The sequence below is a fragment of the Arachis stenosperma genome, chromosome 3, assembly GCF_014773155.1.
Source record: "Arachis stenosperma cultivar V10309 chromosome 3, arast.V10309.gnm1.PFL2, whole genome shotgun sequence".
Lineage (NCBI taxonomy): Eukaryota > Viridiplantae > Streptophyta > Magnoliopsida > Fabales > Fabaceae > Arachis > Arachis stenosperma.
The window spans coordinates 1,294,735-1,320,331 of NC_080379.1; the positions used below are offsets into that span (position 1 = coordinate 1,294,735).

Genomic DNA, 25,597 nt, shown 5'->3' on the forward strand with positions numbered 1-25,597 from the left:
TAGTAAAGAAATGAAAGTTTTAATTATTTTATTTTAAGAAAATGTCAATTACGCATGATGAATTTTTTTTCTTCTATTGTTAAAAAGACAATGTTTGCTTTTCATTAAAAAACAATTTTCAACCGAGGCTTAGAATAATCTTTTTATTTTAATCTAAGAGCTCCAATTCATTGTAAAGAAAAAATAAAAAAAAAAATTTCCAGAGCTAAGAAAAGAGCAAAAAATGAAGCTAGCTGACACTATTTTAAGGCATAATGATACTATTTCGACATAAGAATATTTCTAAAAAGTAAAAATAAAAAGGGAGCAAATTATATGCTAACCTGCGCTTAAATTTCACAGATATGTGACTGCTGATGCTGGCTACTAACATGCACCAATTTCTCAAATTTTAACAGAACAAAATGGGGTCAACAAAGGTCAAAAGGAAGGGGATCATGATGATGATATTACACTACTCATTGCATTGCCATATGAGAACCAGATCAAATCTCCCACTGACTCTCTCTAAGACCTTTTTCCAATTAGCTTCAAATCTTCAGCTGCTCCAAGCTCGGCACTGTCTCGGATTCCGGTGGAACGGCAGCATCTGTCTCCTCGGCTTTCGCCTCTTCTTTGGTTTCTTGGCTAACTGGAGTAATGCTTGTGGTTGTGATGTTCGGCGAATCGTCTTTCGGAGCAATGATCGGTTCGTCTTTTTGGACTGGCAGAGCAATGAGTGGTTCATCTTTTTGAACTGGTGGATCAGTAACAGGTTTGTCTTTAGCAGAAAATACAGGAACAGCTTGCTGAATAGTGACTGGAGGGGCGGCTCGCAAAGGAGGAGCCCGCATTGGTTGATGAGAGAGTGCACCGGGTGGTGGAAGGGGTGGTGCAGAGAATACAGGTACTGCTGTCCTTATGGTCACCGGAGGGGCAACGCCTCGGCAAGGTAATCTCATCTGTCCTATGGGAACATAAGGTGCTGCTCCAGCTGCAGGGAACCTTGGTCGACGGTTCACTCGGCTTTCTAACATAGAAGATGGTGGTGAGATCATGGAACTCTCACCGGAAGCTGTTGTCACTACTGCAGGCCTGCTTCGAGAGCTTTCGTTCGGTGTTGCAAAGGAAGGCCTGCTTCGAGAGGATGTCCTCGGGAAAATCAAGGGAAGTATCTTAGATGCCGCGGCAGGTCGTGATTGAGGACTAGTTGGCCTGGGACTTTGAATTTGAAACTTCTTTGGAAATGGAATTGAAGCATCTGGGTGTGACATAGCCAGCTTCTCTTTTTGCCGATAGTTTAATAAGGCCCGAGCAATTGTGATCTGTTCTAGCTCGTCGATATTCTCTGGTTCGGTTGAAGAGCTTGCAGTTTCTTTTGCCACTGTTGAGAAGCAAAATTCTTGTAATAGTCATTCCAATTGGAAATGAAACAAGTTTTCAAGTTGTTTAGAGAATCAAAAGAAAACCACCTAGCATGTAATAATCTCTATTAAACTTAAGTCACTAGGGAAGTTAGGATCAAAATAAAGATTGATAACAATATTCATACACCAAGACGAAATCGACCTATACATACAACAAATAACTAAGGAAGTACACAATACATCCTCTGTTTCAAAATGCCTGTCAATTCGGATTTGTCGAAAGGATAACTGAGACGAAAGCCTGTGAGGCACTTACATTGTTTTAAAGAGGACCAGGCTGCCATTGCTGCATTTTTCTCCGCTTGCTTCTTGTTCTTGGCAGGTTCGCCGGTAAATGTGATATCAGCCAACTCAACTGTCCCGGTGAAAACAGGTAGATGTCCGAGTCCCGACCTGTATGTTGTGTACTGTGGCAATGGAGCACCTACCCTTTGCGCGATCTCCTGTAAGAGATTCTTGTATACTCCAGTTTCATCCTACACATTTAAATGTGATAAGTATATGCATAACAATAGAAATTACTGCTCCTACGATGTGAAAAGCATGTGCACTTCAAATTTACAAAAGGCAACTTATTCATGGTGAAAACTCAGCTACAGTCGACTTCACGGAAAGTAAGTTGATAGCTGAGAACTCTTAGATGAAAATTTAATCAAATCAGTTAAGTCGACTACACATGAGTTTCCACCCTTATTCATTTACATGGAACAATTCTTAGTTTCTTATGCTACCTTTCAAATTCAAACCTTTTCAATATAACAAATTGAAATCACACAATCATATATCACAGTATGAGAGTCCAGTTAATGACTCAATCCATCAAAACAAAACCAGAGATGCAGAATTAACATGGGCCACCACCACTACATTGTGTGTGTCAGCATCACCAACACACACCCTAAACCCTACACTTCATTCCTATGTACAAAGAGAAAAAGAAAAAAACGTGTGCGTTCCACTTCAACACAGCACTTAGTGGCTTGTTACATCAGCAATTTCTAACTTTCAACCATGGAGACAGCAAGCAAAAGGGGCATTTCGGTCATTTCACACACAAACAAAAAATACGAAGCAAAAAAAACAACACTACTACTCCGGCGCCGACAGAAAAACAGGGAAGCAAAGGATGAAAAAAGCCATAAAAACCGGAAATAAATATGAAAATAAAAAGAAAAATCGGCGCAGGATAGCAGAAGCTTCCGCAACCAGGTTCATCTCATCCACCACCGCAGCGCAAGTTATCAAGTTCCAATATTGAGAGAGAACTCACGAGGATCCTGGCGGCGAGGGAGTGAGAGGGTCCACGGTGGGAGAGGGAGTTGAGAGCGACCTCAGCGGCGGAGTGCTCGGCCTGGCGGAGAGTTGAGCAGTAGTGTGGGCTCTCGAAGACTTCACCGTTGAAGTTAACGGTGGCTTTGAAGCGCGGCGCGTGATCCGGACCCTCCCTTATGCACGTGTACGAAGGGAGGTTGAAGCAGCTTCGCTGTGCCAGCTCCTGAAGCTGGTTCTTGTACATTGTCTTCTTCTCTTCACTCCTCTTTCTTCTTCTTTCACAACACACAAACAAAAATGCAGCTTTTTCAAGTGGTGGTGGAAAATGGCGCACATACACGCCCGGATCCGATCCGGTTTCTTCTGGTGGGACTCCGGCGAGTGTAAAGACGCCGGCTTTAGTGGTCCGGGCGGCGAAATGAGTGAGGGGAAGTAGTGGGTGTTGGGGATTGTGGATGTGGAGGTGGAGGTGGAGGTGGAAGAAGGTGAGGTTGTGTTTTTGGTTCAGAGTACACAGAAAAAGGAGAGAGAAAGTACATACAATGGAAGAAGAAAGAAGAACACAAAAATAGTTTTTTTTTTTTTTTTTTTCCAAGCATACAATTATTAATTCCTCACTTTATAACTATGCGATGTAATATTAGTCTTGCTCGACAAAAATTAGAATATTCGTTAAAATATAAAATATATATTAAAAATAAATTAAATTATACATATGTAATAATAATATTAAAAAAATAAAAAATTAAATTTATTTTATTTAATATTTATTAATTGTTATTAAATTTAAAAATATTAAATAAAATTATTTTTAATTATTTTTTATTTTTTATATTTAAATATATAATGATTGATTTTTATTTTTTTAAATAAATTTTTATTTTTAATTAAAAATTATTTTTTTATTTAAAAAAAAGGTTAGAGATTAATATTGTTGGTGAAAAGAATTAATTAGTATTGACTTAAAAAAAATTAAATTTAAAAAAATTCTGTTATATTTACCATTTTAAAATAAATAAAAATAGTTAAATAAAATAGCATTTAAGAAATGTTATTTCAATAAGTATTTTTATACAACCCACACTAATATTTTAACTAACTATTTTTCATCATTAAATAGAATTAGTATGGTCAAACAAAAAAAAGTTTCGCACACAGAAAGGATTTTGTATCCACAGCATAGTTTTATTTGTCCAAATAATATAACTATTTAATTGGTCTGTCTTGCAAGTCATTTATTATAGGATAAATTTTGTTAATATTATCTCCTTTTTATTGCTTTAAAATTGCAATATTTTATCTAATTTAGTCCAACAAAGTCATGTGACATTTATTAATGCAAGTGTTTGATGACGGATCAGTGAGTTAAGTAGAAAAAAATAAAAAAAAAATATGTAAAAAAAATAATCAAAAGCAATTTGAAATTTACGGTAAAAAAAATTCTTGATTTATACTTTTGACAAAACAAATTTTGGGAACCCAACAACATTGTTAAGACTATGAAGTTGGAATCAAATAACATCATTTCCATTTTTGAACCTTTTCAAACCATTTAATTCAATCTGTATATTATTTCTAAATTTCAAAATATCCGTTTATTATTATTATTTAGATCATATTTATTATTAATTTTAATAATATTCTTAAAATTTTAATTACACATTTTTACTATTTTAGAAATAAAAAATATTTAATAACAAAAAATTATTAATTAAAAAACAGTCAAAATTTATTTTATTTAATATTTATTATTATTATATTAAATAAGATAAATTTTAACCCTTTTTTTTATCTTTCTATCTTTACCGTTTAAAAAACACTTATATCTTATTGATGTCAAACTATTACTTTTAGATAAATTTGATAATTATTTTAAAACATATCAGGGATGGGAAAAAAAAGCTTTAGTTTATAATGTTATTAATACAAACTTACAAAGCTATAATAGTGGAGATTATATATATATATATTGATTATTTGATTGTATTATTATTATATTGAAGCGTATTTATTGCTTTGTTGCTGGGTCAACTTTACTTTGTGTTTGGCTGCATGGATGTGATCTCTTCCTAGATTTTTCTAATGTTTTTGTTCTGCTTTACATTAATAGCATTACAATAATCTGTGAGTGCTAGTTGTTAATTATACTTTGATTTAAAGTAGCCTTATTTAAGAAACATTTTTTTCAATACAAAAAAAAAGAGATTAGTTTCTGATATCTTTCATTTTCTTTTGGTTTAATTTTTGGTGCTGAACCGAAGTGGATTGTTTGATAGTAAGAAGCAATTAATGAAACGCGTAATTGAATTGAATTGTTTTTTGTTGAACCTTCAAGAGTGTGATGCAGCAAAATCCTGACTAGTACTTAATTGGAAACTCTAACTAATATGTTTTCTCTTTAATTTATTTAATTTCATGTTAACTTTCCTAGAAGCAGTAATCATGGTATAATAATTGATCTGATCATTATAAATGAACCGCTGCAAACTATAATTTGGAGATTATATAAAAAAATTAAAATTTTTCATGACTCATAAATAATTAACACATAACTCGATTTGTTATATTTATAATTCGGCCTTTACAATTTGATTTATTTTATATTATTCGATAATTATTACTTATTATTCAGAGAACAAATTTTATTCTATTATTTATGACTTAGTCAATAAAACCTATACCTCGATTCAAAAAAAATAGTCAAAACAAATACTAATAATATCACGAACCATAACTTATAATTCGCTAATCGAATATATTTAAAATACTTAATCATTATTCAGTCTATATAACTGAAAACCTAACACTCAATTAACTCTCATTCTCTTCTTTAAATTATTATTGACTTGAGCGTCGGAATATTTTTTAGTTTGTAGGTATCCACCCTATTTAGTGTTCCCTAAAATCTGACGTATAACTTATCAAAAAAAATAAGACATCGTCTTTTTTATGATAAATTATAACTCGAACAAACCCTTTAACAACAAAACAATAATATTTTAAATTACGACCACTTAATTATTTTTTAGGATGATATATTAAAAAGTTTTCAAGTAATAAAATATGATATAAAAAAGCAAATCAAAAAAATTTGTACAAATATTTGTGAATTTAACCTTTTTAGGAAAATATTAGAAAGTCAAAACATTTTTAAAAAATTTGTGCTCTTTTGTATTTTAATTTCTGAGTTTTGCTAGAAGTAAAACAAGATCATAACTATCACAAAAAAAAAAAAATCATAACAATAAAATAGTTACAAATCATGAATTTAATCACATACTTGAATTTTGATTAAAAAAATGGTTTGAATATTGTAAGTGGATTTTTTTTTAATTTATTTTTCAATTTCACTAGGTAACTAACACAAAATCTACCAATTTCTGCTAATTTTTATTGGACTGGACTCAAAATTCACTAACATAAAAAAATATCCCAACTTAACCCTAATTTAAGCAGTTATACTACACTCCCTTCTCCCTCTCCTCTCCTATCTCACTCACAATGTCCACAATCCTAGACAGTTGTGCCACCGTCCCTCCTACCGGTGCCGATGAGCGTCTTCCGGGACAAGACACTGGAGACGACAACCAAAACCATCACTGAAGAGAGTTCCGGGGGCTATCAACCTCCGCACAACCGCACAGGCAGTTTCGACCCGAGCATCCATCCGCTACAAGACACTGACGACGACAACCCGAGTCACCATGCAAGGAAGACGACGAACCATCGGCTGCGACTCCTCTCCATTGAAGACAATGTTATTCATCCCGCAAACCATCCCAGGTGGCCCGTCGCTGCGCTGTGCACCAACATGCTAGCACAGCCACAAGCAGCATCGCCTCCAAAATGCGTCGTACAGGTTCTTCTTTCTCTGTTGTTGTGTCTTCTGACAATCGTATTTTTTTTGGAGGAGTTTTTTTTTTGGATGTGTCTGTGTCTTTTTTGTATTGGATGTATCTGTTAATAAAGGTATCTTTGATAATATGACAACGACATAAGTACTATAATGATGACAACACCTAAAGAGGGGTGTAGAGTTGGGTACTATTTGTTGCTGATGACATGAATGTGGAGCTGTATTTGGTAATTCTTATTTTTTTAATTTGTAATTAATGTTGATCATTAAGACATTAAACGTATTATTTTTAATAAAAAAATAAACATTCATTATAGTTGTTAAAATTTGGCTAATTATAAGTTGTTTTTCAATATTTTTTTATTTTTTATTTTGCACTTAATTATCTCAACATTAAATAAGAAATTGCAAAAAAGTGATTGAAAAAGTTAGAGCATAAATAAGCATTCTTAAGTAAAATATTAAAATAGGCCGTGGCTCCCAAAGAGGGTGGTATCATGATTGTAAAACAGTAAGGCAGGGACTTTACCTTTTTCTTAATGGCCTAAATAGTCTATGAGCCACTCAACAAGGTGAAGATAATTATAATTAGGGTAAAGTATGTTTTTTATTTTTGAAGTTTGATAAAAAATTTAAAAATATTTTTAAGTTTTATGCTGTTTTAATTTTGTCTTAAAAGTTTTTAATTTGTATCAAATATAATTTGGACGGCTAAATTTTTAAAAAATTTAAAATTAATCTAATAATAATACATGAAAATTATGCTTGATTTGCTTGTGTTGAGAGTTGTTCTTATGAAATTATTATTGAATTGGTCTTAAATTTTTTGAAAAATTAGGTAGGAGTATATTTGATGCAAATAAAAAACTTTTGAAACAAAATTGAAACAAAAATAAAATTTAAGAATATTTTTAAAATTTTTATCAAATTTCAGGAACATAAAATATATTTTACCCTTATAATTATTAATAGGGTACACTAAAAATACACTTTAGAAAATATAATATACACATTAGAAAGCTAATTTTAAGTGTTTATATAATATTCTTGAGAATCTTTATATATAATTAGCTGCTTGAGTCTTTGTATAATCTTTCATGCATGTAAAATTTATTATTAGTTAAAAATTTAGATATAATTAATTTTATGTGAATTTGATAATCGAGAGTTATTAGATAACAATTTAATTAAACTTGTCAAATTATTTAATAATTCTTAATTATTAATTTCACATTAACTTAATTGCATATAGTTTTTACTTTATTATTAGAAAAAAAGATAAATTGATCTTTAATTTTTTGGTCTGTAAACATTTAAATTTTTTAAGATTTAAAAATACATTTAAGTCTATGATTTCTTTAAAATCTGAACATATCGATCATTGAATTTAATTTATCTAATTTTAAAAACTCTTTCATATGTGCATCCGTATCAACTAAATTAATACAATAGGAATCACGTTTGATTTTTTCGTTAAATCTGACCAACTCGAGTAAAAATAAAAAATTAATATGTCCAAATTAAAAAAAAAATTAAAATATATTTTTAAATCCTAAAAAACTTAAATATTTGAGAATGAAAATATTATGGACCTATTTGTCATTTTCTTCTCGTTATTATTAGTGGGTATGTAGAATTGAAGGGAGTAATTAATTAATTGAGGAAATCCGAATTGACTATGATGTGTTGATTTTGTTCAAGTATGAATGTGTGGTGGCCTCCACACACTAAGACACTAATATAATGTCCTCTTTTATGTAAATGACAGGTATATAGAGATAAGGGGTGATAAGATAGTTATGTTATGTTGCCCAACCAAGTCATAAGAAGACTATGATTTTGTGTTTTTATATTAAAAGCACTCACTATAGTGGAGGACTTAAGTGGGGAACATAACTTTTTTTATAATCTCCAAAATTGGTGAATAGTGACTTTGACAATTTGGAACCACCGAATCCACAATGAAGATGGCAACGTAAATGATGAAAGACCCATTTTCCTTCTTTTTATTTCTTAATAAATTATTTATTTTAGGAGAAGAAGAAAAAAAAAAGTGGGGGGTTTTCTATTTATTCCTCTCCTTCCTTTCCCACCTAAATTGAACAATGCATTAAATGGATCATCATATTTTGGTACATATGCCATTACATTAAGCATCACATGCTATTACAAGTTATTGTCATTTGATTTCCAATTTTTCATATGAATAGTTATTGCCAAAAACTTAAAAATAAAAACAAGTTAGTCATTATTTCAAAAATATAAAAAGTATAGCAGTTTTTGAAAATTAATTTGATATTAAAAGTTAAAAAAAAGAAATAATAAAAAATAAAAAATCTTAAATTTTAGATTTAAATTTAAACTATTGATAAAAAAATTTTAATAAATAAAGAATTGAGATTTGATTAATTAAAACAAGTAAGAATTATTTAATAATGAGTTGAACTAATGTAAATGGTAAAGTAGTAAAGTAAAAATAATAAAAAAGTTATAAATTCTTACGATGGTTTTTTTACAAAATTCTTCACACATAAATCGTAGAACTCGTACCACAGTTTTTTCACAAATTATCTTTAAACGTAATCCGTAGAATTCCTACCAAAACCCAATCAACGATTTATATAATTTTTGTGAAAAGTTACATTTTTGTATCCAAACAATAAAAGTTGTATTTTCATAATTTTAGAATACAAATATTTTGTTTTGGTATTTTGCCCTGAAAATAATATGGTGTATTAAGTGGGAAACATCCCTCTTTTGACCAAGTGAACAAACAGTTAGTAAAAATCTGTATACCCTTTTGTCTTGTTTATGTTCCTTTCATATCAAATAGTACTATTTTCATGTCTTCAAATTTGGCCACATCATGAATTTGCAGTCCAAACTTCAGGTCAGATTCCATTGCCAACTTCTCTGACCATTGACGTTCGTGCATACATTATTGGAATGTTACATGCATTTGATCATTTAGATTTAGATTTAGAAACATGTTGTAAAATAACTAGATTATTCTTTTCCACTTACAGTTTTTCTCTATAGCTTTTAGTCGACTCTGTCAGAAAAAAATAAACCAAGATGTAGACTTTATATTATATATATATATAAAAACGAATTTGTTTTCTTACGAAAATAATCAATTTAAAAACAAGTCTCAATTTCAATTTTAATTCATCATAAAGTACTGTAAATTTTTATTTTTGGAATTTAGGATATATAGGCCAAATTTTAATGAATTTTTCAGGAAGATAGGCCAGCTTGAATGTATTTGCTGTGAAAAGAGTCGGTTCAATTTGGGCTAATTAATGGTTCTGTTCGTTTAGGATTGGCCCAATTAGGTCAGTAAACTACACGCATGCCAGTGAGTCAGTGACATTCCTTATTTTAATAAACTTTAATTACTTTCTCAATTCATAATTTCATATAATTCACTAAAATTTTAAGTAAATTATCAAAAGCTAACACAACCATCCCATTTCGAATTAAAATAAATAAATGCCCTTTTTGATATGACTACTTGGTCATAGGACAAATAGCTACCTTAGACCTAAGGTAGCGTTTGTTTGCAGGTACTAAGACAGAGACTGAGAGACTGAGACTTAGTATTGTATTTGTTAGTTCAGAGACTGGTACTAAAATGTCTGTCTCTGTCTCCAAAATTTCAGTATTTCAGTACCTCCAAAAAGTAGGGACACAGGAGACTGAAATTTTTAGAGATGGAGACTGAAACTTTAATAACATTTTATACCTTAAATACTTTCATTTCAATTAATTAATTCCAATTTTATCCTTTGTGCAAATTAAATTAGAGTTTCATTCGTGTTTCAATTCCTGTCTCTCATTTTGCACCAAACAGAATACTGAGATTTGTTTCAATCCCTGTCTCTCAGTCTTTGTCTTTCAGTCTCAGTCTTTCTGTCTCTGTCTCTCCACCAATCGCTACCTAATATATCAAAAACGCTTTAGACTAATAACGAAAATTACTTAGACCCGTTTCTTGAATATTTAAAAACGGATTAGAAATGTTTGAATTGTAAAAATTAAAAAGACCCTTTGTTTTTCATCGATCAAGGAAACAAAAACATTTACTCTTAAAAAGTAGACTATTACTGCTACATACAGCATGCAATAATACATCAAAATTTGCGTGAACAACATTGATTAACAAAGATAGATCGGCAAACACTAAACAGCACCTGCAAGAACAGAAAATCTAGAAGATACAGCACAATAGAGGAAATTACAGGAACCGAGTTTTATTAAAACACTAGTGAATTTTAGACCAGAAATGTAGATAAGTAGGAAAATAAAAAATGATAATTCTTAACAAATATCAGGTTGTTGTCAAGTGACAATTCTTAACGTTAGGACGAGGGAGAGAAGATTTAAATATAACAGTAACCCAAACTCCTTTTTTATGGTACCAGTAACTCAAACTGTTTGACAATAGAACTAAACAAAAGCTCAAAATACTAAAAATTTGAGAAACAAGAAAATTTTCTTAATAAACAAAAGGGAGATATGTAATAATGATGGCACAACAAAACTCTTCTAAGCCTTGGCCTCCTCAGCAGCTGACTCAAAAGTCTCCCCAGGAACAAGCTCTGGGACGTCGTCATCGTTCTCCTCTTGCGCCGCGGCTGAAGCAGCACCTGCCTCAGGAGCCTGCTTCTGAAACTGTTCCGCTAGCTTCTTTAGGTTTTCCAAGTTATCTGGTCCTGCATATTAGTGACCAAAATGTTCAGTATGGACTAGGGAAAAATTAAAAAGACAGAAATGTGAAAGAAAAATATAAAATTGAAGTGCATAGTACCTAATTGGTGGATAATGTTAGGGAGTATATCCTGCAATTCTGTTAAAAGGAAGGATTACATGTCAATAATAGATCAGTTAAAAACAAAGAGTAATTTAAAGTATAGCAAAGGCTGCAGAGCATATAAACTGTATAAACGATGACTTATCATACAACAAAATACATATAACAGAAATGTTATTTTTCCAATGTGATACACAGAACAATGAGCAACATATGGTGTTCAAATCTTTGATGCCATTAAAGACTAACTTAACATGCTCAAGAGCAACAGGTTAATAATTGACCTGCTCATTATGGCACGTATAAATAATTTGAAAATACTTCATAATTTAATACAAAGCTCATTTTTTGACTATAAGGCAGGGTGCAATTGGAAAAAAGATGAGAGTTGCTTACTCTTTGTTTGTGGAGCACCACTAACAACCCAAGTATTAGCAGCAATGGATGCTTGAACTGGAAAGGGGGGGAAAAATGCAACAGTCAATAAACTTTAGAACACAATTTTGAGTATATGATATGACACAAATACAAGATTTCAACAAAATATCGGAATGAATGTTACCTTTGGGGTTTAGAAACTGGATAACAACATCATCCTTGAAGATGTTAACTTCCTCGATGGCAGGGATGGCGTTGACGCCTATTCTCTTGAGGGTGCTCTGAAGCCTTTTGTCGTCTGTGGTGGTTGTCTTGTGGACGGCCTTCTTCTTTCTAAAACATAAAAAGGAAATGCAAAAACATAAGAGAAGTGAATCTAACTAAAAATATGCGTTGTATGATCCACACAATGCAAGTTGAAAACTAAAATCTATGGCAAAGCCAAAGTTGATTGAAATGAATGAATAAGCTAGTATGGAATGTGAACCAAATATAACATACGAACCTCCTCATTGTGCCCTTTCCCCCGGTTCTAACTGAACCGGCCATCTTCATCAATCTTTCTCTATTCATCTGATTTGACAATTAGCATACAACAAACAAATTAATAAATGTTTCTCATAAACTATAAATAAAGCCAATGACAGTAAAAATAATACTATTAAAGTAATTATAAGAATCGAAATTCAAGGACCTACCATGAAAATAAGAAAAAGAAAGAAGCATAACACACAACATCACTCAATGCAAATATCCATGAACAAATACAAATACAACTTCAATACATGAAACCCGGAAAACAGAGCAAAAACTATAATAGCTATGAGTCTACGCTGATGCACTCAGCTCATGAAATCGTCACAAGGAACCACAAAATGATGTTACACAAAAATTGCAGCTTTCTCAACTCAAAACATAACAATCACCGATTGAAATCCCTAATTCCCTAATCAAATTCACTAAATATATTAACAAGTACTTTCAAAAAGAAAAGAAACAGATTAAGCCGCGTTAATGAACCGACAAAATCAACTGACCTAATACACAAAGGAATATCAGAAAACAATGGATAAAGTGAAATAAGAGTTGGAGCAAGGGAACACGGCACCTTTACGAAGCAAAGAGAAGAGTACCCTACTCACACCACTTAGCACTTAGCAGAAGAAAATGGAAGAAGAAGAAGAAGACCTAAAAACCAAAATGAAGAAGAACACGAAGAAGATAATGAAATTGAAGTAACGGTGCTAGGGTTTCTGTACTATTTTGGGCTTGGGCCTTTCTTCTTTTTTATTTCAGATTATGGCCCACAAAAGTTATTATGTTTTATTTGGATCAGGCCCATATTATAGGCCCAGTTTCAATATAGAAAACTACAATGTGGGAAAACCCTTCCTTAACCCTAGCCACATTGCGAGCAAAATCAACAGCTAAGAGCAGCGGGTAACCCCTCTTTACTTTTCGTCATCGTTTAGGTCTTCCATTTCCCTGAGTGAAGAGTGGGTTTCCCTCTCTGCGTCGTTAAGGTACCATCTTTACCCTTAATCCACCATAATAATAACAATAATAACACTGTTTGATTTGTCTCCGTGTTAGGGTTTCGTAACTTGCTCTGATTTTATCCCTTTAGTTTCAGTGAATTTCTGTTATGTGCTGCAAAACTTATGCTTGTTTATGTGATAGATAGATAGATTTATGTACTGATTTGTTTGTTGTGTTTTGTGATTATTAATAAATCAGATGAATCGGGAAAAATTGATGAAGATGGCCGGTTCAGTTAGAACCGGTGGAAAGGGCACAATGAGGAGGTGTAATGCTGTATTCACTTCGCATATTATCCAATTATTTATTTTTAACCTTAGTATTGTTATCAAAATTTTATCTTTTCATTTTAAACTTGCTTTGTTCTTGAAAATGCACTCATGTGTTCACTCTCTAGTGTCTATTATGGGAATTCAATCCATTCATCCATTTTATCCATTGTTTCTAGTGTTTTCACAGTGTGTACATATATGCCCTTTCTTAGAGTCACAAATACAACGCATATTTTGAGATTTTGATTGATTTCTCGTCCTTTTGTGTATGTTTATCCATTTAGTTTTTAGCTTTGTGTGAATCATACAATGCATTTGTTGAGTTGGATTCACCATTCACCTTTTGATGTTTTGGCATTTCCGTTTTATGTTTTAGAAAGAAGAAGGCTGTCCACAAGACAACCACCACAGACGACAAAAGGCTTCAGAGCACCCTCAAGAGAATAGGCGTTAACGCCATCCCCGCCATCGAGGAAGTTAACATCTTCAAGGATGATGTTGTTATCCAGTTTCTAAACCCCAAAGGTAACATTCAGTCCAACATTGTGTAGAAGTCTTGTATTTGTGTCATATCATATACTAAATATTTCGTTTATAAGTTTTACTGAATAGTTGGATTTTTTTTTTCCGTTACCAGTTCAAGCATCAATTGCTGCTAATACTTGGGTTGTTAGTGGTGCCCCGCAAACAAAGAGTAAGCAACTTTCATCCTCTTTTTCCCATTTGCATTCCACCTTATAATCAAAATGAGCTTTGTATAAATTACAAAGTATTTTCAAGTTATTTATACATGGGCCATAATGAGCATGTCAATTATTAACTTGTCGCTCTTGGGCATGTTATCAGATAGTCTTTAATGGAATCAAAGACATGAACACCATATGTCTGTGTATCACATTGGAAAAATTTAACATGTCCGTTGTATGTATTTTGTTGTATGCTAAGTCATCGTTTATACAGTTTATATGCTCTGCTATACTTTTAAGTTACACTTTGTTATTTGCGTCAAATATTGACATGTAATCCTTCCTATTACAGAGTTGCAGGATATTCTCCCCAACATTATCCACCAATTAGGTATTATGTGCTTCAATTTTTCATTTTTCTTTAACGTTTCTGTCTTTTCAATTTCCCCCTTCTCTACTCCATACTGAACATTTTTGTCATTAATATGCAGGACCAGATAACTTGGAAAACCTAAAGAAGCTAGCGGAACAGTTTCAGAAGCAGGCTCCCGAGGCAGGTGCTGCTTCAGCCGCGGCACAAGAGGAGAATGATGACGACGTCCCAGAGCTTGTTCCCGGGGAGACTTTTGAGTCAGCTGCTGAGGAGGCCAAGGCTTAGAAGAGTTTTGTTGTGCAATCATTATTATATATCTCCTATGTTTGTTAAATCTTTTTCCCCCCTAGTTACTCAAACTTTAGTAATTTGAGGCTTTGTTTAGTTCTCCTGTCATACACTTCAATTACCTGTTAAATTAAATCTGCTTTGCCTAATCTAAGGAAAAAGCGTTTGGCCACTTGTTGTTTTAAGTGTATTAGGATGTTTACTCTAGGAGTCTAGATAGAATCCGTTTGGCATTGGACCTATCCAAAGAGCAGAAAAGGTTTAATTTGGTCGAATCAATTGCGAACGCATTAAGGCTGCATAAAGTAACAAATAAATTTTTGAGAATTTATATTTTTGATATATCAGTTTCTAAAGAAATTGAAAATTTTTGTTTTTAATTTTTTTTATATATAAAACTCTTTTTAAGATTTAAAATTAAATTTTAAAATTATCTTTTTTATATAAATATTAAAAATTTAGATTAAATTATACATAATAAAAAAATTATAAAATAAAAAAAGGTGTTTTTGCAGCTTTTACTTTTATCTTTGTACGATTTTAGCTTATAAAGTAAGGAGGATTTTAAAATCAAATTTTTTAGGATAACAAATGTGAACATATTAGTTCAAATTAAAACCTACCCTAATCATAGAAGTTAGTTTAAAGATAATTTCATTAGTTTGTCCATATTTATTATATTAGAAGATTTTATTAATTTATTTTATTTTAGGGACTAATCTCGGATTTGTTACTTTACTCTTGTTATTTTATTGATTATCAACGTGGTCAAGCCATCTCAATTTAAAGATAATCATTGGGAAAGGAAAACCAGTTGTAGGAGCAACGTTGAACCAAACTTTACTATTATATTATACAATTTAATTGCGAGGCATGTATACAAGTCCAATCATGAATCTTGTGGTAGTGAATCATAACCTTACATTGAGTATTTCGTTCTCTATAGGAATTTTATTACAAAAAGAACTATTCTACTCGCTTACAGTATTTGCAAGGAAATCACCATGAAAAGGGGCTCGCTCCTAGCAAAAAAATTTCATTTTCCACATCTTTTATCCATTGAACAACACGGTTGCATGTCTTTATTGCCGATGCCTGCATGTGCTCGTTTTGTGAGTTTAAAAAAAATAGAACTCGTCCAATTTCACTAAGTTGATTATGATTCTACACCTAAGTAGTGAGAAATAGGTAAACATCTTTTGTAGAATATAAAATAATGGTTTAATACTTTAATTATATAAATTGTATACAAAAGGGGTAAAAGTGTACCTTGTCCGCAAGGGGATCAAAGGCAGCATACAGCTCAAAATCTTGTGTCACCCAACAGAGAAGAACTGCCTCATTAAAATAATAATAAAGAAAATATGTTAGCTCCATGGTAATTCAATGGAACATGTCAATGTAATAGGTTAAATACAGAGAGGTTTAGGTTTCACCAGTTGAGTTGATTCTCATAGAACAACAAAATTGAATAAACCATTTTAAGCAAAAATCAAATATTGTAAAATGATCACGATGATGAACATTGCAGACTGCAGACATCCATATCAGGCTGAAAGCCACAATATTAATTACCGTAGTTTTCATCTCTCCGAAATTGAGTTTTGTGCAGTCCAATACCATTATCATGCATGGATGCAAAAAGTTTCTGGTAAGCTCTATACAGTCTGCAACAACAAAGATAAGTTATAAATCAGAGAACTGAGAGAAGAACCAAGATGCGTAGGAAAAAAAAACCGAAAGAAGTTGCTAAAACATTTAACACCTTTTTTGCTGCTGAGGTGTTTTAATGGATGGTGGAAACTCTGAAGAGACATATTGATCCAGATATATACTCAAGTATATAAAATGACACAACCCTGCAGGACAGTCAATGGCGGAATTAGGTTCCAGGAATCTTTCAGGAGAATCAGATGGAAGCCTGTGCGGGCCCAATTGAGATGAACCAGACTGAGCTATGGGTGGAAGATCCCCAACATGCATTCCCCCATCCAGCAAAGATCTCTGAACTTCACTAAGAATATTTGACTTCAAAAGGACCAATTCAACACGAACCCTATAAATGGGCAGGCAAGTCTCAGAACCATGCAAGAATAGTAGTTGCTAGATATTATAAATTCATAAAATTTTCTTGTGAAGGTTGGAATCATTGGATTATGAACAATCATTTACCTGCAATCTTTAAGATGATAAAATGCATCTGAACTAGTGGTTAGCAACATCAAGTATGTGTCAGCCTGCCACAGGTATATATATACAAAGGTCAGTCATTTGTGGGCATGAAATAAAGTGAGTGTGTTAATGATCTATATATTCAAATCTGACTCACATCAAAATAATGGATATAAGCATACAAAAATGCTGAAGGATTATATCTTGGAAGGCAAACTGGAGAAAACGACTCTGACGTCCTGCATAATTATAGCCCACTAAATAAAATAAGAGCAACCAGCAAGATGAAGCAAAGAGACACCGTCTAACACTTGAAGGATTTAAGTTCATTTGCTGTTTGAAGGTTCAATGGCAATGGATCAATGATAGAGCAAGATTAAATGTATACACTCAGAGACAACTGAGTATGAAGCTGTAAAATACCATCAGATTTTCATGCTACCTAAACAGCCAATCGTTGTATATTGAACACTATTTAAAACCGTATTGTTGTGGAAACTATAGGCAAATTCTCTTAATGAATGAAGCAAAAAGTGTACTACCAAAACAGACTATCTGAAAGATAAAATCTGCCTTCTACTTGCCTAAAGGATTCTGATGACATAACAAAGTTGGCCAGCAGCAGCATATCATCTGGATGAAGGGAAGCTTTCTGAGCACCAACAAGACTGATTACCTGTCCTCAACTTTTGCTGTGTTATCTTAAGTCAGTATACAAATGGAGAAATTGAGTGTAGGGTCAAACCTTGTGCCGGCACATCAGAATTGCAAACAAAACACCTGAATCGGCAATGTCTTGCAAGATAGCACCTGCAGCTTGCCTTGTTGCATATGCTAGAGGAAGACAGGTATAGGCATGAAGAAATGTAGCAGGATTCCTGATATGATCAGACAAACAACCTGTAGTTATTTACTAATTTACTACTAGAATACAAAAATAGAATACTGGTAAACTGTACATGCTTAGAGCAGAGAAACCAACCAACTGAAGGAATGGATTAGAGAGGAAAAGACAATGTCTGTTCCACCGAGCAAGGGTGTCATATCAAACTTTGGGTTCTTCTCGAAACATCTGTTTACTGATTTTGTTAGTATAACAAGTATCTGCATATGCGTGAACAATAGGGATAGATCATATAACGGTTACAAAATAAGGTTTCCATTTCAATGACTGAAAATGTACAATGGTAATTTTGTGGATCATAGAAGTAGACACATAATGATTTATAACAGGACCATATGGCATTATGTGATCCATGTTGTTGACCTCATTCGGTTGGACAAGGCTTAGTTGTTGTTGTACAAAATTAGGCACTCGGAAATTATTAGAGTAGAAATGCAACTGAATCATACCTGACCATAAATTAGCTCCAACTGCCCCCTTAATGACTCATAAGGTTCTTCTGTACAGCTGATGCTGACCAAATAAATTGGCCCTTTCACAAGAAAAACAACCTATACCAAAGTGTTAATCTTTTTATTTCACAACATTGAAGCAATGAGTTGGTCCCGCAAGCGATAATAGATTATTTTCCAGTACTATGAAAATTGTTAGAATCCAAATGAGCCCCCCCAAAACAAAAAAAGAAAAAGAAAAACAGAAAGCATTGCAAAACAATAGTATTATTAGTGTAAGAAGTTTGAGAAAGAGTGCAAAAATAAAAAAGCACCGCCTGTATAAATAGGAAATGATCAAAACATAGTTTTTCTTAACACACTAACTATAAGGATTTGAATAAGTGGCGGGTTTCGACGTTTCGTGTAATTAACGATCAAATGGAACATAATATTCAAGAACCAAAAAAAAAAAAAAAGATGATCAAACCTGATGCTTTCCAGCCCTCACCCATTTCACAGAATCACCCCTAAAAAACAGAAAAAACAAATGCCATCAAAATAATCACATTCAAAATTTCAAATACACATTCAAATATGGTAATTGAGTATTGCCGTAATTATTTAGTCAACCACGCAACAAACATCCATAATAATCACACCTGCTCTCCACAAAGGAAACGATTGCCTGCAAAGTCGCTGAAAATCCTGCAAGCTTATACTCATCTCCATACCTTAAAAAAAGAGCAATAACAACAACACGTTGTCAAAACAAGAATCAAAACAACATCTCATTTACGTTTTCAAAGCATAAGAATCTAGCAGGACACCAACCTAGAGTATATTGGCTTGCCAGAATGACTGAGAACAAAGAAATGCTTCTTCCTTTTTCTCCAAGAAATGGAAGCATCATCCTGCACTTCATTCATTAATCAAACACAGTATGATTTTCATAGGCATCCTCATAGAGAGAGTGCATTTTTCCCCCTTGTAAACCATCAACATAGTTAAAGCACTAGCCACAGTTCAAAGCATTAATATGGTGGGTTTGGAAGTTAAACTCAATAACGTTATTTGATATATAAAAAAGAACACTACCAAACAGAGCGTATACCTCATCGACATGTCGTTTTCCAGGAATCCACGTCGTTTGGGCATCGGAGAATCCATGGAGTGTGATATCATCAACTCCGATACTCATATCCTCTTCGATTTCGCGCGCGATCGGTATAATTGGCGAACCGCTGGTGTCGCCGCTGCTGCTGCTTCCTCTCTCGCCGACGTAACCACTGCTGCTAGGGCTCGATGGAGTTTCCGGTTCGACCTCCAAACCGGTCCTCCTCCCCGAGGAAGACGCAGCAGCAGCGTCTGAACCGGGTTCGATAGAGACTCGGACATCTCCCGGTTCAACCTCACCTTCCTCCACGAACAGCTGAACAGTGATGGTTCCGCCGTTTGCGGAGGTTTCAGGGTTGGAAGAATCCTGATGCGGCGGAGTATGGGCGTGGTGGTCGGAGGCGGAAGAGATTGAGTAGTCCATAGAGAAGATAATTTCAGTGAGAGAGAGAGAGAGAGAGGGGTGTGAATGGGAGGAGTTAATTTTGGTGTGGATGAGAAACGGTTGGTCGTAGGGGTGAACCTGCCAGTCGCAGGGTTAGAGTGAGTGACTGAGACTGGTAGGTAGTTGACTGCAGAGATCCGGCGATAATCGACGGACTGGGTTTGCCAACGGAGGAACCCGGTTAAGCCATTTTCCTTTTTATTTTATTTATTTATTTATTATTTTCACTTTTCAGTATGAAGCCAATTGGGTTAGTTAAGTGAAACAATGGCCAACAAAATATAATTCAAATGATAATTTTTTGTATTCATTTAGAGGTGATAAATTCGAATTTCACTTCTAATTTTTTAAAAAAAATAGTGTAAAAAATTGACATCAAACATGAAAATTGTCCTAAAATTGTAATTATATTAATCATATTTTTAAAATTAATAAAAGTATATTACATTAGTTTTTTATCTATTTTTCATTAATAATGTATTATTTCATGGTTTGATCACTTATAATAATATAGTGAAAGAACTTACCTAAAAGGTTAGGTCATATGTGTTATAATATATTTGACTACATATCAATTTGTACTGCTTGTTACAACATTCGTTTATATATTATTTATTATGTTATTATTGTAGATAAATCAAATTAGTCGGTGACTTTATATAAATGTCTAAAGAAAAAGTATAAGGAGCCAATGATCTAAGTGTACAATGTGTACAATGAATGTTTAGAAAGTATTAGAGATATGGTTATTAGTGTTACGCTTTTAGAATGAGTGGTTTCAGGACATGATATTAGAGTTCCAGATTCGGAAGGTCAAGATGTTCGAACCTTCTTCTTGCTGCACGTTCTTTTTCCTCTTCTTCTTCTTTTCTTTTGTTTTTTGCCTTCTCTTTCTCCTTCTTCGTTTATGTATTTTTTTCTCTCTATTTTCTTTCTTCATGTATGATGGGGCCACAACTAGTGTGAAGACTCAAGGTGGTGTGACAGAGGAATTCCCTATTGGTATAGGATTACACCAGGGATCATCCTTAAGTCCATACCTTTTCACATTAGTCTTGGAAGTACTCACAGAGCACATCCAAGAGCCTGTGCCATGGTGCATGCTTTTTGCCGATGATATCGTCCTTATGGGAGAGTCAAGGGAAGACCTAAATAAGAAGTTGGAGTTATGGAGAGAAGCTCTAGAAGTGTATGGTCTGCGCATAAGCCGTAACAAGACGGAATATATGGAATGTAAATTCAGTCTGAGAAGGGAAAACTCCAATATAGAGGTGAAGATTGGAGAAAACATCCTACGAAAAGTTAAAAGTTTTAAATATCTTGGGTGCATCATACAGGATAATGGAGAGATTGAACAGGATGTAAATCATAGGATCCAATCAGGTTGGTCAAAATGGCGGAGTGCATCTGGTTTTATATGCGACAAAAAAGTGACTTTAAAACTTAAAGGTAAATTCTATCGCACCGCTATAAGACCGGCTATGCTGTATGGTACGGAGTGTTGGGCGGCTAAAGGGGAGCACGAACATAAGCTGAGTGTGGCAGAGATGAAGATGTTGAGATGGATGAGTGGTCATACGCGATTGGATAAAATAAGGAATGAAGATATAAGGGAGAGAGTTGGAGTAGCACCCATTGTGGAAAAGATGGTTGAATCGCGTCTCAGGTGGTTTGGACATGTGGGAAGAAGACCGATAGAACATACAGTCAGGAGGGTGGATGAGATGGAAGATGGACAAAGAGCGAAAGGCAGAGGAGGACCTAAGAAGACCATCCGTGAGGTGGTCAAACGAGATCTTCATGTAAACGGTCTCTCTGTAGACATGATACATGACAGAGCACAATGGCGTCGTTTGATTCATGTTGCCGACCCCACTTAGTGGGACAAGGCTTTGTTGTTGTTGTTGTATTATTCTCGATTTCCATTATTTTTTGACATCAAGCTCTGAAATCGTTTTTGAAGAAGAAGAAGCAGCAGAAGATGAGGAGGAGAAAGAGAAAGAGTTATGAATTATGCATAAGGTGTAATTCAACGAATTTTGGGTGTATTTCTTGAATCCTTTGGGTGTATTTCCCTAATCGTTTGGGTGTATTTCTGTACTCGTTTGGGTGTATTTCTGAAGTTTCATTATCTTCAAAACGATTTCAAATCTTGATTTCAGAAACCATGAAAATCGAAAAAAAAGTAAGAATACCAGTGATAAACGCAGGTAAAACAACGAATGAAAAGGCGAAGAGAGAACGTACGAAGGAGATCGAACAAATTTGGCAAGAATCTCGTTTTCATGGAGAAAGAAGAAAAAGAGTCGTTCATAATATATGGTGAGTAGCGCGCTTTAAAAACAGGAAGTGGTTAAATAACGCATTAAAAGGCCCGTATGTGTAACAACTTATAAAACTTGTAAGTAAAAAAGACTTGTATGTCTAGCAGGCCTTAATTATATATACTGTTTAATTTATTTTTAATATGTATTTTATATAATAATTAATTTAAAGATAAATTTTTTATATATATAATAATATTATTTTTATATATATAAATATACATTATTTAATTTATTTTATATAAATAACTAATTTTTAATATAGACTAGCCAATAAGTAATATATAATTATTATTGTTATTGAAACAGAGGTACACCATTTTGTATTTTGTAAGGGCTTGTTTTTTGTCACAATTTTTGTCAATGCTATGGCATTATTATATATTTATTGTTTTATGAATTCTAACCAACAAAGCCCATGATTCATAAAAAACGCCTAGTAAAATTGAGTTCTAATCAACATTTATAGAAAAAGCCCAAAAAAAGGTCCAGTGAAATTGAGAGTATTAAGGGAGCAAAAACCCTAGTTTATCACCCACACATATATATTGATACACTTTCGTGTAGCTCCTTTCCACTCTTGAGCCTCATTTCACCTTCTTCCTCTGTTGGAGAAAACCCTAATCTCCATTTTCTCCTTCAACGCCACCAAAGCAGATTCAGAATGCCGCCAAAGTTCGATCCATCTCAAGTCGTCGACGTCTACGTCCGCGTCACCGGAGGAGAAGTCGGCGCCGCCAGTTCCCTCGCCCCTAAGATCGGTCCCCTCGGTCTCTCTCCAAAGAAGATCGGAGAAGACATCGCTAAAGAAACCGCCAAGGATTGGAAGGGTCTCCGGGTGACCGTGAAGCTAACGGTTCAGAACCGTCAGGCGAAGGTGTCCGTCGTGCCGTCCGCCGCCGCGCTAGTCATCAAGGCACTCAAGGAGCCGGAACGTGACCGGAAGAAGACGAAGAACATCAAGCATAACGGGAACATCTCGCTTGATGACGTCATCGAGATTGCTAGGGTTATGAGGCCGAGGTCGATGGCGAAGGAGCTCAGCGGCACTGTGAAGGAGATCTTGGGAACTTGCGTCTCCGTCGGGTGCACGGTGGACGGTAAGGACCCTAAGGATTTGCAGGAGGAGATTACTGATGGTGATGTCGAAGTGCCTCAGGATTGAAAAGAATAGCTTCTGAGAAGAGAGAGAGGTTTCTCTTTTTTTGAATTCCAAATTTTAATGTTTGAGACTATTGTGCGTTTTAATTTTTGATATAAGGAAGTATTTCGACTTTGTTTTGTGTTTTGGATAATTTAGATTATCATTATTGCCAGTGAACTCTCATCAGCTAGTTCAATTACTTGTTTTTTTTTTTGTTTTTGTTTACAGCATGATGATAAAGTTATCTCCATATAGTTTTGATCAATATTGTTTAGTTGTTATTAATTAGTCTTGAATTAAATTCCGACGAAATTTTAGTTAATTGCCACTGGAATACACGTCTGGAATCACTATTGCGGCAGCGGGTCGTAATTAGAAGCCATAGATTGTATGCTGTTTGATTTTTGGATGCATCGTGCATTTTGCTCTCATGGTGTTCTTATCTGGAAGACTGGAAGGTTTGATTCCCATTTTTATATGTTAGTATGTGATTTCTCTATGTGATTGAGGACATGGCTGAATTGATTTCATACTGAAATTGAGCTTTAGGGGCGATGGTTGTTTGTTGGTTTTGTTTATTTCATGTTGAAAATGTTTCATGAGACCTGGGATTGTCATTGCCATTCTGAATGTTCTATTTTGCTTCTTTTGCCTTTTTCATTGATGTAATGGGATGGTTGTGGTAGCGTTGTTTCATCCTCTTTCTTTTGGGATGATCTTGCATACCGAAACTTGTTGCTTGTCGCAATAATTTTGTTGATTTGAACATGTCTCTTTCCTTTATATACTTTGAGGTGCTGTATCAAATGGGTTTGTTTAATGTTCCATATGGATGGTAAACTGAAAATTGATTCTGTTGTTTGCTTGTGATATTAAATATTTTTGCCGTATTCAATTGTGTGTTAGTGAGTTCTGACTTCTGAGATTGTGGTTGCAGTTGGTGATTGTCATGGATTTTTTTTTTTGGTAAATGGTATTTGGTCTTGCATCTCCTTTGTCATCTTGTACCAATTGGATTCCCGAACATCTTTTGGGGTATATTCTTTGTCTCCTTAAGAATTGGAAGAATAGGGAATGATTTTCTGTAAGAGTTGAAAAGTGGGATGCTCTAATCACCAAGTTAAATTGGTGGAATATCATTGTTTGGTGTGAGGAGTGTCCTCAATTGAGCCAATATTTAGATGACTAACGAATAACGAAGTAAATATTCCAGTAGAGTGGTTTACTGTAATTTTAGCAAGAATGCAAGATAATCATTTGGCGCATCAAATACTTGTGAAGATTGTCTCCGTTAATATAAATTAGGCGAAACTCACATGTGAAGAATACGAAAATTAGTCATTAGTATAAAATACATATTGAAATATAATATACATTAAAAATAAATTAAATTATACATGTATTTATTTAGAAATATAATAATGGTGGTTGATTTTAATAGTTGATTTTAGTGTGCAAATAGTATTTTTGGAAGTTAATAGTCAAGATGTATTAGATTATAATTTAGTTAAATCTGTAAAATTATCTAATGGTTTTGGCTATTAATTTCGCATGAAGAGATTTGGAAGTTAATAGTCAAGATGTATTAGATTATAATTTAGTTAAATCTGTGAAATTATCTAATGGTTTTGGCTATTAATTTCGCATGAAGAGAATTGTATACGAGTCTTCTCTGTAAATTAACTACTACTGAAATGTTCAATAATAAGTTAATAACCTATTAATTTTGTTAATACTTTATTAAAAAGTGCCCAAGTATTTGTAATTACCTTTTGTTTTAGGTCTCTTTAAGTGTACATGTACTAAGAATCTTGTAACCGCAAATCTCGTGACATTATGGTAACCTACTAGTGATTTTGTTGGGTCAAACTATTGTGATTGAGGCAATGAGCTATCTGAATTTGCTCAAGCAATTTTAATGGACCTTGGGCATGTGGTTTAGGTCAATGGGCTTTTCCTTTATTCTTTTTATCTTTTCTCATATCTTTATTGAATGCCCCGAAGAGCGACATTCAAGTTTCGATACCACACAGAAGGCCCAAAGGTTTTTTTTAAGTGTTTTCTTTTTACGTGCTTTCTTTCAATGTCTAGTAAGGAGTGGAAGATCTTCTCCTTGGCCCAAATTTATTGATTTTGCAATAGCTTGATAACTATTATGTGCAAGACCCATACAACGTA

The 25,597-nt window shown here is 33.7% G+C and overlaps 5 protein-coding genes across 5 annotated transcripts; 2 read left to right on the forward strand and 3 right to left on the reverse strand.

Moving 5' to 3' along the window:
* Positions 1–218: 218 nt before the first annotated feature.
* LOC130970827 (double-stranded RNA-binding protein 2) lies at positions 219–3,244 on the reverse strand. Its single transcript, XM_057897022.1, has 3 exons — positions 2,677–3,244; positions 1,663–1,882; positions 219–1,363 (listed from the first exon to the last, which is right to left on the reverse strand). The coding sequence occupies exons 1-3, from the start codon at positions 2,920–2,922 to the stop codon at positions 531–533; spliced, it is 1,299 nt and encodes a 432-aa protein (XP_057753005.1). The 5' UTR covers positions 2,923–3,244; the 3' UTR covers positions 219–530.
* A 7,588-nt stretch (positions 3,245–10,832) lies between these two features.
* LOC130967377 (basic transcription factor 3-like) lies at positions 10,833–12,949 on the reverse strand. Its single transcript, XM_057892203.1, has 6 exons — positions 12,834–12,949; positions 12,231–12,298; positions 11,910–12,058; positions 11,744–11,800; positions 11,345–11,383; positions 10,833–11,249 (listed from the first exon to the last, which is right to left on the reverse strand). The coding sequence occupies exons 2-6, from the start codon at positions 12,296–12,298 to the stop codon at positions 11,083–11,085; spliced, it is 480 nt and encodes a 159-aa protein (XP_057748186.1). The 5' UTR covers positions 12,834–12,949; the 3' UTR covers positions 10,833–11,082.
* A 162-nt stretch (positions 12,950–13,111) lies between these two features.
* On the forward strand, positions 13,112–15,055 carry LOC130967365 (basic transcription factor 3-like). Its single transcript, XM_057892183.1, has 6 exons — positions 13,112–13,248; positions 13,463–13,530; positions 13,913–14,061; positions 14,174–14,230; positions 14,575–14,613; positions 14,714–15,055. The coding sequence occupies exons 2-6, from the start codon at positions 13,463–13,465 to the stop codon at positions 14,878–14,880; spliced, it is 480 nt and encodes a 159-aa protein (XP_057748166.1). The 5' UTR covers positions 13,112–13,248; the 3' UTR covers positions 14,881–15,055.
* A 634-nt stretch (positions 15,056–15,689) lies between these two features.
* LOC130965585 (vacuolar fusion protein MON1 homolog) lies at positions 15,690–20,106 on the reverse strand. The gene is made up of 14 exons (XM_057890353.1): positions 19,505–20,106; positions 19,225–19,304; positions 19,053–19,124; positions 18,881–18,920; positions 18,409–18,510; positions 18,038–18,159; positions 17,801–17,933; positions 17,640–17,731; positions 17,213–17,294; positions 17,056–17,120; positions 16,649–16,939; positions 16,459–16,550; positions 16,153–16,217; positions 15,690–15,978 (listed from the first exon to the last, which is right to left on the reverse strand). Exons 1-14 carry the CDS (start codon positions 19,928–19,930, stop codon positions 15,883–15,885), a joined length of 1,758 nt encoding a protein of 585 aa, XP_057746336.1. The 5' UTR covers positions 19,931–20,106; the 3' UTR covers positions 15,690–15,882.
* Positions 20,107–22,811: 2,705 nt separating this feature from the next.
* Positions 22,812–23,591, forward strand: LOC130969484 (60S ribosomal protein L12-like). Its single transcript, XM_057895222.1, has one exon. It carries the CDS (start codon positions 22,940–22,942, stop codon positions 23,438–23,440), a length of 501 nt encoding a protein of 166 aa, XP_057751205.1. The 5' UTR covers positions 22,812–22,939; the 3' UTR covers positions 23,441–23,591.
* The last annotated feature ends 2,006 nt before the right edge of the window (positions 23,592–25,597 follow it).